This window comes from Schistocerca gregaria, chromosome 2, assembly GCF_023897955.1.
Source record: "Schistocerca gregaria isolate iqSchGreg1 chromosome 2, iqSchGreg1.2, whole genome shotgun sequence".
NCBI lineage: Eukaryota > Metazoa > Arthropoda > Insecta > Orthoptera > Acrididae > Schistocerca > Schistocerca gregaria.
In genome coordinates this window covers 544,751,356-544,768,541 of record NC_064921.1, presented here as the reverse complement: position 1 = coordinate 544,768,541, position 17,186 = coordinate 544,751,356, and the positions used below count along the sequence as shown (strand labels likewise).

The window sequence follows — 17,186 nt, the reverse complement described above, 5'->3', positions numbered from 1 at the left end:
CAGAGATTTAGGAACCAGGTTTTAAATTGTAAGACATTTCCAGGGGCAGATGTGGACTCTGACCACAATCTATTGGTTATTAACTGTAGATTAAATCTGAGCAAACTGCAAAAAGGTGGGAATTTATGGAGGTGGGGCCTGAATAAACTGACTAAACCAGAGGTTGTTCAGAGTTTCAGGGAGAGCAAAAGGGAACAAGTGACAGGTATGGGGGAAAGAAATACAGTAGAAAAAGAATGGGTAGCTTTCAGGGATGTAGTAGTGAAGGCAGCAGAGGATCAAGTAGGTAAAAAGACGAGAGCTAGTAGAAATCCTTGGGTAACAGAAGATATATTGAATTTCATTGATGAAAGGAGAAAATAGAAAACTAAAGTAAATGAAACAGGCAAAAAGGAACGCAAACGTCTCAAAAATGAGATCGACAGGAAGTGCAAAATGGCTAAGCAGGGATGGCTAGAGGACAAATGTAAGGATGTAGAAGCTTATCTCACTAGGGGTAAGATAGATACTGTCTACAGGAAAACTAAAGAGACCTTTGGAGAAAAGAGAACCACTTGTATGAATATCAGCAGCTCAGATGGAAACCGAGTTCTAAGCAAAGAAGGGAAAGCAGAAAGGTGGTAGGAGTATATAGAGGGTCTATACAAGGGCGATGTACTTGAGGACAATAATATAGGAATGGAAGAGGATGTAGATGAAGACGAAATGGAAGATACGATACTGCATGAAGAGTTTGACAGAGCACTGAAAGACCTGAGTCGAAACAAGGCCCCGGGAGTAAACAACATTCCATTAGAACTACTGACAGCCTTGGGAGAGCCGGTCCTGACAAAACTCTACCATATGGTGAGCAAGATGTATGAGACAGGCGAAATACCCTCAGACTTCAAGAAGAATATAATAATTCCAATCCCAAAGAAAGGAGGTCTTGACAGATGTGAAAATTACTGAACTATCAGTTTAATAAGTCACAGTTGCAAAATACTAACGCGAATTCTTTACAGACGAATGGAAAAACTGGTAGAAGCCAACCTCAGGGAATATCAGTTTGGACTGCGTAGAAATGTTGGAACAGGTGAGGCAATACTGACCTTACGACTTATCTTAGAAGAAAGATTAAGGAAAGGCAAACCTACGTTTCTAGCATTTGTAGACTTAGGGAAAGCTTTTGACAATGTTGACTGGAATACTCTCTTTCAAATTCTAAAGGTGGCAGGGGTAAAATACAGGGGCTATTTGCAATTTGTACAGAAACCAGATGGCAGTTATAAGAGTCGAGGGACATGAAAGGAAAGCAGTGGTTGGGAAGGGAGTGAGACAGGTTTGTAGCCTTTCCCCGATGTTATTCAATCGGTATATTGAGCAGGCAGTAAAGGAAACAAAAGAAAAATTAGGTGTAGGTATTAAAATCCATGGAGGAGAAATAAAAACAGCAGAGGACTTGGAAGAGCAGTTGAACGGAATGGACAGGGTCTTGAAAGGAGGATATAAGATGAACATCAACAAAAGCAAAACGAGGATAATGGAATGTAGTCAAACTAAGTCTGGTGATGCTGAGGGAATTAGATTAGGAAATGAGACACTTAAAGTAGTAAAGGAGTTTTGCTATTTGGGGAGCAAAAAACTGATGATAGTCGAAGTAGAGAGGATATTAAATGTAGACTCGCAATGGCAAGTAATGCATTTCTGAAGAAGAGAAATTTGTTAACATCGAGTGTGTCAGGAAGTCATTTCTGAAAGTATATGTATGGAGAGTAGCCATGTATGGAAGTGAAACATGGACGATAAATAGTTTGGACAAGAAGGGAATAGAAGATTACAAATTTTGGTCCTACAGAAGAATGCTAAAGATTAGATGGGTAGATCACATAACTAATGAAGAGGTATTGAATAGGATTGGGGAGAAGAGGAGTTAGTGGCACCGCATGACAAGAAGAAGGGGCCAGTTGGTAGGACATGTTTTGAGGCATCAGGGGATCACAAATTTAGCATTTGAGGGCTGTGTGGAGGGTAAAGATCATAGAGGGAGACCAAGAGATGAATACACTAAGCAGATTCAGGAGGATGTAGGTTGCAGTAAGTACTGGGAGATGAAGAAGCTTGCACAGGATTGAGCAGCATGGATAGCTGCATCAAACCAGTCTTAGGACTGAAGACCACAACAACAACAACATGTCCTGCATAATTTTCCTGTATCCTTCATGACGCATTCACAAGGATTGGATTGCAAATGGTACTTTGAGATAGCTGCAAGGAATTCTTTAAAATTATTGTTTATAAATTGTTGGCCATTATCTGTTAACAGTCGCCATTGTTTTCCTGTATCCCAGATTAAGATTGTAATTTTATTGCCTTGTACATAAATCAGTACAGATGATGTACCATAGACACATACAGTGTGTCAAACAGAGAACTGAACCGCAATTTACACAAAAAAAAAAAAAAAAAAAAAAAAAAAAAAACCAGATTTGTTTAGTACTCCACAAAGAAATCTTCATATTCATTTAAAAATTCCATAATAATGTTTCTGCACTAGAATGATGCATAACCTTATCTTCAGTAAACCTAGTTCCATACTGTACTTCATTTTTAATTTATTGTAAGTTTTCAGCCATGTAATGAGGAGTCTGGGAGTAGAGTTTTAGCCTATGAAGTGGGAACTTGAAAATATCTTCGTTCCTTGTGTTGTACATACATTGAACACAGTTTTCTATAAATAATTGGTATGGATAGTAACAAACAGTTCATAACTGTAAGTACATGGAATAGTTAAAATTTTTAGATATCTGCAAGAAGGTCAGCATGATTGTAGGCTTAATATTACACATATTTCTGTTTACATTTTTTTAAAGTAATAATATTCATTTTACACTACTTGCATTCCCCAAAAGATTGTTCCATATATTAAAATGGCTTCAAAATAGCTGTGGTAAACAACTTTCCTATTGTCAGTGTCACTTGCATAGAACAATATTGTCATTGTGAATGCTAGACTGTTTAGTTTGTTTGCCAAGCAAATTATATGCGAAGACCAGGACAATTTTTTTTCCTTAAAATATCCCCAGTAATTTGACAGATTCTGCTTCCCTAAGTTCCTGGTTTTTATGGATAATTTAGTTTCACTTGATTTTGACTATTTAGTTTTAAAATGTGCGACACTTTTTTTCTTTTCGTGTTTAGTTTTAATCCATTTACATAAAACCAACCTCTAAACTACTTAGGGTGTTAATGATTCTTTGGAGAATTTGTTCTGTTGTCACACTCTCAATGAGTATAGATGTGTTTTCTCTAAATTAAACTGAGTGTGACGTTATATTAAGTAGTAAATCATTTACAGGAAATAAAAACAGGCTGGGCCTAAGATGGAACCTTGTGGGATGTCCTGTGAAATAATTTTGCATTCTGAGGAACAATTTCCTGTAGCTAATGTTACAACTACGTTTTGCTTTCTACCATTTCAAAGCATTACCATTTATTCCATATCTTTCTAATTTATGTAACAGTGCATTACATTGGTATATTAGCTTATTGGGCCCATCTGTACCACGCTGCATGGTGTCGTGGTTGCGAAGGTGAACCTAGCCATGGACATAGGGAGTGAAGTTGCACATAATGCAGCCTATTGTGCACAGTTTGGGTCATAACACAAAGTTCTGTGGCTGCATGAAAAGCATTATTCAACATGGTAGCGTTGCTGTTAGGGTTCCTCTGAACCATAATCTGTAGGTAGCAGTCATCCACTGCAGTATTAGCCCTTGGGCGGCCTGAACTAGGCATGTCATCAACAGTTGTTGTCTCTGTGTATCTCCTCCATGTCTGAACAACACTGCTTTGGTTCACTCCGAGATGCCTGGACACTTCCCTTGTTGAGAGTCCTTCCTGGCACAAAGTAACAGTGTGGATGCGATTGAACAACAGTATCGACTATCGAGGCATGATTGAAATACAGACAACATGAGCCATGTACCTCCTTCCTGGTGGAATAACTTGAACTTATCGGCTGTCAGACCCCCTCCGTCTAATAGGAGCTGCTCATGCATGGTTGTTTACATCTTAAGGTTGGTTTAGTGACGTCTCTGAACAGTCAAACGGACTGTATCTGTGATACAATATCCACAGTCAACATCTATCTTCAGGAGTTCAGGGAACTGGGGTGCTGCAAAACTTTTTTTGATTTGTGTATTAATTCTTGTAGAAATTCCTTCCCTACCACTCCATTGAGTGCTCTTATGAACACCAAAACTGAGATGTTCAGTCCAAAGGGTAAAAGGTGAAATTGGGAGGATTTACCATCATATAGAAATGCTGTATATTTTCTTGATTCTTCATGTAGATCAAATAGCCAATAGGTGACAGTTAAAGCCATTATACTAAAATCTCTTCCATGTTCAAATTTCGTTAACAAACCATAGATACATACAGAGCAATATCTCTTTCCATTTCTATGTGTTTATTTAGCATATGTATGCTGAACACTAAGCATACCACTTCCGTAGCTTTTTGTGCAGTTAGTAATGGATTGCTGTAAATGCTAAGACTCCATTGTAGAATCTCATTTTTGACCGATTCATCTCTTTCGTCTTGAACTGTCATTCTTAAAACTAATGGGTCTGGATATGGTGCACAAAAGAATGGTTTTCTGGCCTTAATTTTAAAATGACACACAGTCTCCAATCACTCCCAGTTTATCTGAAAATACATCCCTATAAAAAAAAAAAAGTGTAAAATATTATGTAGGTTCTTCTTTTGCTTCTTGGTTAATAAGTTTGATTCAGAAGCTTTATGATGCAAGGGATCGTCCCTTACCTCACATCCTGCTACATGTTCTTCGTTACTGACAATTCCAGTATTTACTATTAAATAAACATTAATCCTTCCTCTTCTGTTTTAAGTGACTGATTTGTCTTGACTGGTGCTTCATAATGATGATGTTCTTATTTCCAATATAATAGTTTGTTATCAAAATCGAACTTTCCTTTATAGGTTATCAGCCAGTCAGTCCCTAATAATATATGTAAATTTACATTAGGCATCACTAATAGGATTGCATGAGCCTAAAATTACTTATACACAATGGTAATCTTGTTTCCACTTTGATTACTTTGCCTGTATTTCCAAACATGTACTCCAGTTGTCAGTGGTGTAGGAGAATAACATGTATTTTTAATAGAATCTTAGTTCTTGTGAAAAAAGAGATTTCACTTCCTGAATATATAGAAATGTCTATTTGTCTGTCTCTAACAGTTCCTATTACTACCAGTTTAACCTGTTCCTCTTCTGCCGATTGCTGTTCATTTAGTAACCACTCTCTCATTTGTGTAAAAGCAATAATTTTTTTCATGTATAGGCCTACTGCTGAAATGTTACATCCTGAATACTGGCCCCCTATTCCAGGATGTTTCCCATTTTCTGTCACTTTAAATAGGGTAATCGGCCTTCCCTACATTTTCATTCAAGTACAACATACTTTGGTTTTTGCTGACGTCTATGACCTTATTAGTTCAGGGAGTAAACACTTGGGGTTTTAATTTGTTACAGTCCTTGACGCTGTGCATTAATTAATTTGTTTACTTTTAGACATGCAGCAACAATTACCGTATTTACTCGAATCTAAGCTGCACCTGAAAAATGAGACTCGAAGTCAAGGGAAAAAAAATTCCCGAATCTAAGCCGCACCTGAAATTTGAGACTCGAAATTCAAGGGGAGAGAAAAGTTTTAGGCCGCACCTCCAAATCGAAACAAAGTTGGTCCATTTTAATATGAGGCACAATTTAGGTCGAATGAATGACGATACAGCTACAGTAGTTCGGTTCGAGTCGTAAGCTTAACAGTTAAGCTTTACCAGGTAGCCATTGCTATACGTCAAGCGCTCCGTCAGTATTTATGCGGGTACCCTTCCTTTTTCACGTGCTTCGTCTGGTTTGAATGGATTGCTATATTTTGCTTTGATCTGGTAAGTGCCGCTCTCTTTGTTATAGGTGTTTACGTCACTCTAAGCTGAAAATACATTACTGTACTGTGGCATGCACTGTTGTCGCATTCGGATAGTGCATGCTTACGGCCTGTCGCTGCTCGCGGCATGGCTTGCTTTTTTGCGTGCTACCACCACTTACAATTTAAAAAAAAAAAAAAAGAGAGATGAATCGTCTCATTAGCGAAACAATAGCAAAAGACTGCTATTTGTTGATACTTACACTGCTGCTTTCTTTGACAATGTTCAACAAGAACCACATAATAGACTGCAAATGAGAAAATGTTCTGAATGAGACTTTAGCAAAAACTTTTCTCCATTTGAAAATCTTTGCAGACGCCTCTTTAGTACATTACATTCTGCACAGAAATTAGTGTCATCTCAGATTTAAAAATCTAGTCAATTGCCGTGGTTCATTTCTGACTGTATCACTATGAGAAATAAGAATAATACGAGTATAAACATGACATGATATGTATATTCCTCCATGTTTGCTGTTGTCTCACTCTAGTTTCGTAGTTTATTAGGCAGACAGAATTTAAATGAGATAGCAGCAGACATGAAAGAATACATGGCAAAATGTTTATATTCGTATTATTCTTATGGTGAAGAGAATACTGCATGTGATTCACAATTCATAAAAGTTCCTATTAACAACCATCTCTTCTCACAGGTAAGAAATTTTTATTTTATTTACTGACGCAGAGGTTTTGGCACCAGTATTTATCTTTGTGCCTGCAAAGCAAGCCTGTGTAGCGCTACATATATTCGATGGCAGAAGTTAGTTGTGGCGGCACCTACCAACATTTTTCAGAACTTCCACTTACTTTGCACTCGATTCTTAGCCGCAGGCGGTTTTTTGGATTACAAAAAAATGGAAAAAAAGTGTGGCTTAGATTCGAGTAAATACAGTACCTTCTTTCCTCCTTATGTTTCTGTTTGCATATCTATTATCTTCACTATTACTATTTACAGTGTTGTCTCTGTGGGTGTACTTGCATCTCCTGTTGTTCAATGTATCTTTTTCTTCAGCAAAAGTTAACAGTTAATTAACATTTTTCCAACCGCTGTATGAAATTTCCTTGCATATGTGCTAAGGAAGTCACCAATTTAATATTTTTACTACATATTTCTCTTCCAATGGCTTCGAGAGGATTCTTTAAATATTTCAGTCAGCAAAGAACTATTATAATACTTGCTGTTCCTGTTTACTTGTGGACCAGTATGTTTTTTAAACTTCTCCACGAAGTCCTCTCATGATTTAAAATCTTTGGAATGGGCTGTTCCCTGTTCCTCATTCATCTGCATCTCCAATCAAGTAACAAAGAGTAAAATATATGTTCTTATGGTGTTCTCAGTTTTTAGGCAAAGATCTTAAAATATATGTAAAAAGTAAGTGGGCTGTTCTTTCACATCTGGTTTAAACTTCAGAAATTATTTTGAGAAATTCAATCCTGTCTCTAACTGTAGCTCTTCCAACCATTTGCCTCGACTACTTTCGCTAGTTACTTGAGTTTTTCTCTTTAAGTCTAGTTGTGTCTTTTCTAATCCTGTCCATAATCTCTGTAAAGCTTGGTGACTGGGTGTAATACTAGAGGAACAAATGCTCTCCTGTACTTTGTTTGGTGGTGCATAGACCATGTGCTGAGTTAAATTGCTGTCATGGGGTCTGTCCACTGCTATGAAGTTGACACTCTTCTTCTTCGAACCCAACATAGTTCTTCTGTGTTGCAGCTCCAAACGTACATACGTGACTTGGGTCTGTTATTCTGTAAACATGTTAAAGTTGTTAATAACTGACTCTGTTGCTAAGAACAAACACAATTCACACTTTCCTACTATTAAGACTATTTCTTCTTTTTCTAGTTACAACCAACACAGGCAACTTCTTTTTTAATATTTTACTGATTTAAATCCAACTACACAGCATGTGCAGTGCTAGACTTTCTGCTGTCGACTTTGATTGGCCTGAGCAATGACATATTTCACTTAATTTCATCATTTAAGAAAAAATAAAATAAATAAATTTTTATTCATCTTTTTCTCCTTTTCTTTGCACTTTTTTTTTCTTTAATGTCCTTCACTGACTTTGCCAACTGAAATGTTTCTTCCTACTTTTCCTATTTGGGTGGTAGTTGTTGACAAGTAAAACAGTATTCATTAGTCGATCTGTAGAATTTTTGTGGGTTAATTCTTCAGAGTACTTGCAATATATTTATCATTCACCATAATTCTTGCACAAAAGGGCCCTGCTAGTCAGTGCCTCTTTAACTGTGGAGCAGCTCTTCTCAGTGGAGTACTTCTCCTTTTTGCATCAAAAGATGCTGAGATTTCTGTTGTTCTATATATCCACTGGAATAACACACCAAGATAGTTTGATGTATTGCCTAATTCTAGATGATTACAGAGCAATTACAACTGCATGTATTCCAGTCAAACAAGAGAAGGTATGTCTTTCAGAGTTCATCAAGACAATAACAATCGGTAGAAAAATATTTCAATAGCATTTGTCTCTGGCGAGCATTTCTTTGACATCATGGAGATCACCTGCAGCACCATTGAACAAACGAATCCACCCAGCAAAGAGAACTGCAAGTTCATGCTCCAATATCACAAGATCAGTACAACTCTGATCTGCGCAAACCATAAAACACATCCTGAAAGTGGGGTGCTTCCTTCTTACTATCTCAATTTGTGAACATCTTTCATTGGCTGATGGAGAGCAGAAAATGGGACATATCATTCCCATAATGACGTATCGCACTTCAGCACCGTTGTGGGAGAAACATTTGCATTAAGCATCTCCCACTTTTGGACAAAATGATGGTGAATAAAGCACTTTTGTCTGTGCATGGTGTATCAATGGTGAGAAAACTGAATTGCTAACTGTCTTAAAATGTTGCTAACTGTCTTAAAATGCTGACTGCCCTGAGGTCATTGGCTGGTGAGCAGAGGTTCACATCTGACACTTTGTGCCATATGGTAGCCACAGGCTCCACTCTTAAGTTGCCAAAAATCAAGCCCTTGAACATTGAGCAAGGTATTGTACCTGAGTTCCTGTACACCAATGTCATCTCAGTCAAAAAATACAAATTAATCCACACTTTTGCATTACATACTCTACTTAACATAGTGTTGTGTGTGGCTGCCAGTGATCACGTTGCATACAGCATGTACCTCTGGTGGGTTGACCGGCAGCCTCATTTTTTAAAAGAAAAGGGAAACTTCCTTTCTGGATGTCCCTCCTACACTGGATTATACTTCTCACAGTGCAATATGCTGCCTGTCTTTGTCATGGTTTGTGTGTTGAAAAACATTTGTACTATCTTAATCTCTGCAAGTACAATGTATTGCATGCGTTATTTTGCCTTACAGAGTCTTCTTCGCTCCAAAACTATATGATGATGAACACTGTAGTGGATATTTGTCACTATCTACAGAAAATAAAAACTAATTCAGAATGTCTCCACTAGAACTTAATACTGATTTGACTTTGCTTGTTTCAGGGGCTGAATTCATATAACGAAGAAGGTGTTGCTCTTGGCTCTTTCTATTACAATATATCACATTCTGCACTGCAAACCTTTTTCATAAACCAACAGGTATGTAATTATTGACGTATGGTATCGGGATCAGTAATCAGGATATAGAAAACTTAATTCCCATATATGTCGTAGCTTGTATATATTTACACTTAATGCTGTGTCTGTACAGAACAAAGTATAACTAAGAACTGACTAAAGTAAAATTAAGATGGAGATTCGACAGAGCACTTAGAGTTCATAGATATTAAGTTTCATGGTCGATTTGAACTATTGACGCCTGCACCCATCCCCCCCCCCCCCCTCCCCCCAATGGCTCCCGCATTACAGAGTACAGAGTACTACATATGTCCAAGGGTAAGGGTGTGCAGGCGTTGACGTCATTGTAAATCGTGGACGCAGGCAAGTGCACCACAGGTACTTCCATCTCGAACGAGGTGGGTTCTGCAGGCGGTGCGGCGATAGGCAGGTCCACTTCATAGTCGGTCAGCCACCGTGGCTGGATAAGACGGCGGTTGGCTCGTGAGTAAGCAGTCGGGGTGGTCGACGGTGTGGTGGAGGCATGTTTGGCCCTTAAGTGGATCGAGCCGTCCGTTGAAATGAAAGCACAGAGAGATGCTAGGTCACACTCATGCAGGAGTGTAAGGGTGTGTGCAATGTTGACGTTTAAGGGACCGTCCAATGGCGGGACCTCGGTATCTGTCAAAAGAATGAGCACTCGTTCGTCGAATGTCACTATAGGAAAGTTGTTTACTCGGTCCAGCAGCACATAGCAGGACACACTGATAGTAGGTGTGTGTATCTCTGACATTGGAGGTGAGGATGTGAAACCTGCACAGGATAAAACAGGGGGCGAGGTCAGGAAACCAGCGAACGGTGGTAAACAGTCTTTGGCAGAAGAAGTGTGCAGTGAGGTTGATGGGAGCACGTCTTCGTTCTCGATCAAGGATGGATCATCTGCAGAGTCCAACTGTGGCGGTGTGAGACCATCAGGGCCTATGAAAGCCGGTTTCAGGCGATGCAGAGAAACTGTATGTGTGCGGTCTTTAATCACGATATCAAAAGTTGTGTCCCCCGCTGCAGGCCAAGATCACGAGGTTGAAGAGGCTGCCTAACTGCATCATCATGCAGCATGATGTGGCAGCAGTTGGAGAGTGCGGTGTGAGCATAAGTCTCGGGCAATGAGTGACTGATGGACGGGTGCAAACACGTTTGTTGAAAATGTGTGCGCATCCGGCTAATGAAATCTGGCGAGGGGGGAAGATCCTCACTAACCTGGGGAAGAATAAGTTCCCCCGGTAGGACCGGATTCTTGACGAAAACAAATTTGGATATAGTCCCCTGTAGGTCAGGTTTATAGGTCGAGCGTAGACCAAGTAACACCCACAGGAGAGCTTCCGACCAGAGACAGTTATGGCATCGAAGGGCCGTCTTGAGGGTGCAGTGCCATCTCTCCAACAACCCATTGCTTTGTGGGTGATACGTTGTAGTGTGTATTTTTTTTAATACCGCAGATATTTCAGAGGATGATGAAATGGGAGGATTCAAATGGTCAACCCTGATCTGTGGTGATAGTTGTCGGCCACCTGAAACGAGCGATCCACGAGCTAATGAAAGCCTTGGCTACCGTCTCGGCAGTAATGTTAGAGAGAGGGACAGCCTCGACACAGCAAGACAAATGGTCGATAGTTGATATGATATATCAATGGCCCTCCAAAGGAGGAAGAATCCCAATCAGATCAATATGTACATGACAGAATCATTGTGTGGGAATGTTGAACTCCCCCAGAGGCGGGGAGGTGTGGCGGCTGATCTTGTTGCACTGGCAAGCGACGCAGCTGGGTGCCCAGGTTTGACAGTCCCGTTTGATATTCTTCCAAACAAAATGTTATGACATGAGACATGTGGTGGCTCGAACGCCTGAGTGGGCTAGGTTATGCAGGGCATCGAAAACCTGTCAGCAAAGTCTGGGTGGGAGCAAAGGGCATAGGGTGCCGGTCGAAGAATCACACCACACCTCGTCAGAAATGCCAGGAAATTTAGCTTTTGTGAAAACAAGTGATGTTTGTGGGTCTCATAGGAGAGCCTAAGGATCTTCGTCAGAAGCTTGGAGGGAGGTCAGATCAGAAAGATCAACGATGAGGGAAACAGCACTGATGCACAAGAAGAAATCTGCAATGTTATCTGCACCCTTGATGTAACGGAAATCTGTTGTGAATTGAGAAACCAGGTCAAAGTGTTTGTAACATTGAGGAGGTGGGTCCTCAGGTGAGTTGCAGAACACTTCTGCCAGTGGTTTGTGATTGGCGAGGCCGAAAAACGAATGTCCCTCGACATCAGGGCGGAAATGTTTGATTGCCTCGTAAACAGCAAGGAGCTCTCTATTGAATGCAGAATATTTTCTCTGAGCTGTAGATAGTTTCTTGGGGAAGAAATGAAGGGGAGAAACCGTGTCATCCTTGTGTTGTTGCAACACTGCAATGTCGCTGGCATCCATAGTGATGAATAACTTGGATGAGGGGTTGGGGTGGGCGAGTGTCACAGTGTGAGCTAAAGAAGTCTTCAGAGCATTGAAGGCCTCTAGCATCAGAGCAGTCCAAGAGACGTGTTTGATACCGGAAGTTTGTTTGCGTGATAGCACGTCCATCAGGGGTGCCTGAACAGCGACAGCAGAAGGCAGATGGCGATGGTAGTCGGGGTGACCACTATGGGAACGGGATCGGTAATTGGGATATAGAAAACTTAATTCCCATATATGTCGTAGCTCATATATATTTACACTTAACACTGCGTCCATATAGAATGAAGTATAACAAAGAACTGACTAAAGTAAAGTTAAGATGGAGGTTCAACAAAGCACTTAGAGTTCACTGATATTAAGATTCATAGTCAATACAAACTATCAACGCCACAGATGCAAGAAAAGTACTAAGTAATGAAAATTCGTTCATTCATTCACACATAATGTTCCATAAATTCTATCATGAAAAGCCTTCAGGGATGTGGAATGAGTTATGTTATAAATTAACAGGAAGAAGCAGCCACTGTCGGCTGTACTGACAACAAACTATGACTAGTACTAATCTACTTATAGCAATAAATTATGCACATTACTACTACAGTGCTTTATATGTGAGTATTTGAATTAAGAGAAAAGCAATTACTTTGAAAGCAGTGACTATCCCTCCCCTTAAATGACCCAGCTATTGCTTTTATGTAATTCATTGAACAAAGCATTTATATAATTTTACACAAACCACTATCAGCTTTTTATACTTCATTTTTGAATATCTGTGGATTTTCAGTTTCTTGCTTGATCTCTGTCTGTAGCCTGTAACAAATTTTTTGCACTAGGATCTAAAATTATGTTGTGAACCATCCATAGGGAGGCATAAGACATATGGAAACTAATTTTACTTCTACTACTGTGCTTGCAAGTTGCACATTTCACCCTAAATTCACTCAAAGTATTGACCACATATACCATTTTAGAGTATACTTATTGGCACATAAATAATGCCCAGGTCTCTAAAGAGGCTTCTATAAGATGTTATCAAAACTTTAGCTGCATTGCCACATAAGATTATGTCATAGGACAGTACTGAGTGAAAATATGTTATCAATCATGTCTGCAGGTTAACAGAATGAGAGAGGCTTCTAAATGCAGTATATACAGGGAAACATTCCACGTAGGAAAAATATATCTAAAAACAAAGATGATGTTACTTACCAAACGAAAGTGCTGGCAGGTTGATAGATACACAAACATACACACAATATTCAAGCTTTCGCAACCAACGGTTGCTTCATCAGGAAAGGGGGAAGGAGAGGAAAAGACGAAAGGATGTGGGTTTTAAGGGAGAGGGTAAGGAGTAATTCCAATCCCGGGAGCGGAAAGATTTACCTTAGGGGGAAAAAAGGACAGGTATACACCCGCACACACACACACACACACACACACACACACATATCCATCCACACGTACACAGGCACAAGCAGACATTTGTAAACGCAAAGAGTTTGGGCAGAGATGTTAGTTGAGATGGAAGTACAGAGGCAAAGATGTTGTTGAAAGACAGGTGAGGTATGAGCGGCGGCAACTTGAAATTAGCGGAGGTTGAGGCCTGGCGGATAACATCATAACCACAGTCAAGTCCTTATCCAAAAGCAGGCTCATCAATGAAGTACAACACTTAGCATTAAAAGTACATTTATTACAGACACCAACATACAGCCAGAACAAATGGAACTCCTGGAGGGATAATGCTGCTATTACTACAAACACATAATATTCCAGAATATCCTAATGTTACAAACATCAGAAGTTACAAGAAATTTTCATAAATGATAAATACTAAATAATAAATAATTGCTGATTGTTAGGTTTGAACTGGTGACCCACAGCATGCCAGCCAGTAATGTTAACCACTACACCACACTGCATGCTGCACAGCTCGTGTCAGTGCTCCCTCTCCCGAACAAAAACAACAGCCCACTGTTTCAGAGGTCCCCATCAGAGCTGAAAGTACCATTCAGGATCTAGATCTTGTCAGGAGTCTTCCGTGTGGCAGTAATGGAAGAGCCCTGTATTCTGGTCAAGTTGTCACATCCTCTTCAGTATCACCATTGTAGGTAGATCCCTACACCTGTTCCCTCCTCTTCCCCTGCCGAACCTTTGCAGTCATCAAGTGGGGCATCAGTTTCCTTGAGCAAGAAACCCCCATGTTGATCTATACCTCAGGACTGACATAGGGCTTCATATAGAGGATGTGGACAATGTCTCTGCGCTTTTGACTTCTTGATAAACTGTCACAATCCTCGACTTCAAATGTGACATCTGATAAGCAACAAAGAACATGATACAGTGTAAAGTAGCACTTGAATAACTTTTCCTATAGTTCCACTTTTCGCAAAGACATAAAAACCATATCACATCTCCCACACTGTATTTCACTCGCCGTTGCTTGATGTGATAGTTTTTAGAGTCCTCCTTCTGAATGTCCAGGGTCTATATGTGAGCTAGCTATCTTGTTTCTTTGGTCCTGGTGATGAGAAAAATCATGTAGTCATCCAGTATCATCTACGTGAAACAAGTACAGTGTAACCGTTGTCATTTCAGCCTCATGACCTTGAATCAGAAATAACAGTTTGAAACCTGTAGTGTCTCGCTTCATTGTGTTGTATATGAATATCACAACATTCAGATTCTATCCCAATCTTTCTGTTCATTATCAACATACATCAACAGTTTACTGCCAATGTCTTATTAAAGAATTCTGTGAGGCCATTCATCTGTAGGTGGAAGGTAGTTGTCATCCTGAGGGTGATGTTGCAACATGAAATTTCTTTTGATACTAGTTTTGAATGAAAATGTTTTCCCCAGTCAGAGTTCATTACCAGGGTCCTCCGTGTTTCAAAAGGATGTCTCCTAACAGTCACCTTGCAATTTTGTGAGCTCCTGTCATCAGTAAGCTTTAGTGACAGCATAGTGGGTGAGATAGTCAGTGCAGGCATTGATTCCCATTTGTCAGCTTTGAGACCTCCACCATGACGTTGATTCTAATTCAGTGGAATGGTGCTGCTGCAGGTTGCCCCAGAGGTAGATGTAACATGTGTTTCTGTTGCTGACATAATGTCTAAAAGATCACTATAAGCCGGGCCAGTGATACATGCATCTGATTCCATCTAGAGTCTTCATATGTCCCAGGTGACCTGATGATGGAACGTCATGGAAATACTTCAAGATGGTTGGCCATAGATAAGCTGGTATTATGAGCAACCATTTCCGCACTTTGGATCATAGTTCCTCTTATACAATGTTCCAGTTACTAATTGGAATCCTCTTGTGGTTGGTTCCCCACCTTCAATGCTTCTATGGATTTCAGCAATACTGACTCTTTTCTCTGAACAACAGGAATGTCATTTAATGCAACAATGACAGAGATTTGTCCAAGTTGCTGTATTCCACTGCAGGATTCCTTTAAAAGTAGTCAACATCCTTGCATTTGCATCCACTTTTTACTCTTCAATCCACAATGGCCATCTTGTCTGTAGACCTGATAGATCCTTCATGGTAGTCAGCAAACAAAGAAAATGGTGGTCCTTCATAAGGGTGAATGTATTGTCATATAAATAGAGGTAAAGAAGATGTTAGCACCTCCTTAAAGATAACAAGAAGTGTTTCTTGCACCTTGTTCCAGGAAAAATTGTCATCTATTTGCATAACTTTTTCAGTGGATCTGGCTTCCTACAGAAGTCCTTTACAGATCACCAGTGGTACAAGAACATTCTGAGAAAACTTCTTGCATCATGCCAAATGTGCCTAGGAATCAGGAAGTTGGTGGCTGTTCTTATTATCTTTAGATCAGGATGGACGTAATCACCATTAACTAGGTTCCTCAAGATTTTTATTTCTTAGGCAGTGAAGAGACACTTTTTTGGACTCAGGCAGAGGCCTGGAGTCTTAACAGACTTCAGCATGGTTGTTGGTAGGCTTAGCTATTTGTCAGATGTCTTCAAAAAATGACATTGTTACCCAGGTAGCAATCAAAGCAAGTTGTCTATCATAAACTCAAAGAGTACTGGAGCATTATGTAGTCCAAACAGCATAACTTTTAACTCATAAAGGCCATTAGGAGTTATGAAGGCAGACTTATCCCAGTCAGCCTCATTAACATCATTAACATCGATTTGCCAGTAGCCTCTCTGCATGTCCATCATTGAGAAATACTTAGCAATCTAGGATGCCATTAGTCTACATCTATAACTACCTCTATACTCTGCAAATCACTGTGATACATGGCAGAGTGTATGTCCCATTGTACCAGTTATTTGAGTTTCTTCCTTGAATGCCTCTGTGCATGCAGTAAGTATTCTAATCTCGTTCTCATGAGCCCTATGTGGGCGATACATAGGGGATTGCAGCATATCCCTACAGTGATAATTAATTAAAGCCCATTTTTGAAACTTTGTTAATAAACTTTCTCATGACAGTGTATGTCTGTCTTCAAGAGTCACCAGTTCAGTTCCTTCAGTATCTCTGTGACACTCTCCCAACGATTAAACAAACATTTGACCATTTATGCTGCCCTTCTCTGTATATGTTCAATATCCCGTGTTAATCCTACCTGATATGGGTCCTACATACTTCATCAATATTTTATAATTGGTCACACAAGTGATTTGTGAGCAATCTCTTTTGTAGACTGATTGCAGTTCCCCAGTATTCTACCAATAAACCAAAGTCTACCACCGTCTTTACCCACAACTGAACCTATGCGATCATTCCATTTCATATCCCAGCAAACTGTTACACCCAGGTATTTCTGTCGTTGGTCGATTCACACAGTGACTCTTTGATATTATAGTCATTCTCATTCTCATTCTTCATTTTGTGAAGTGCAAAAGTTTACATTTCTAAACATTTAGAGCAAACTGCCAATCTCTGCACCATGTTGGAATCTTATCAAGATCTGACAGAATATTTATGCAGCTTCTCTCAGAAAGTACTTCATTATAGATAACTGCATCATCTGCAAAAAGCCTGATTTACTGTTTATAGTGTCGGCAAAATGTACAACATGAACAGCTAGGGTTCCAACACACTTCCCTGTGGCACATCTGCATTTACTTCTACATCTGACAATGATTTCCATCTGAGATAGCATGATGT

General features: G+C 39.7%; 1 protein-coding gene across 2 annotated transcripts in view; it reads left to right on the top strand.

Moving 5' to 3' along the window:
• Nucleotides 1-17,186, top strand: part of LOC126331618 (klaroid protein-like) — a 234,395-nt gene that overhangs the window by 200,896 nt on the left and 16,313 nt on the right. For both annotated transcript variants that reach the window (XM_049996507.1, XM_049996508.1), the window contains exon 10: nt 9,479-9,574. In XM_049996507.1, the coding sequence (XP_049852464.1) occupies nt 9,479-9,574 (96 nt within the window). The remainder of the gene's footprint in view (nt 1-9,478; nt 9,575-17,186) is intronic.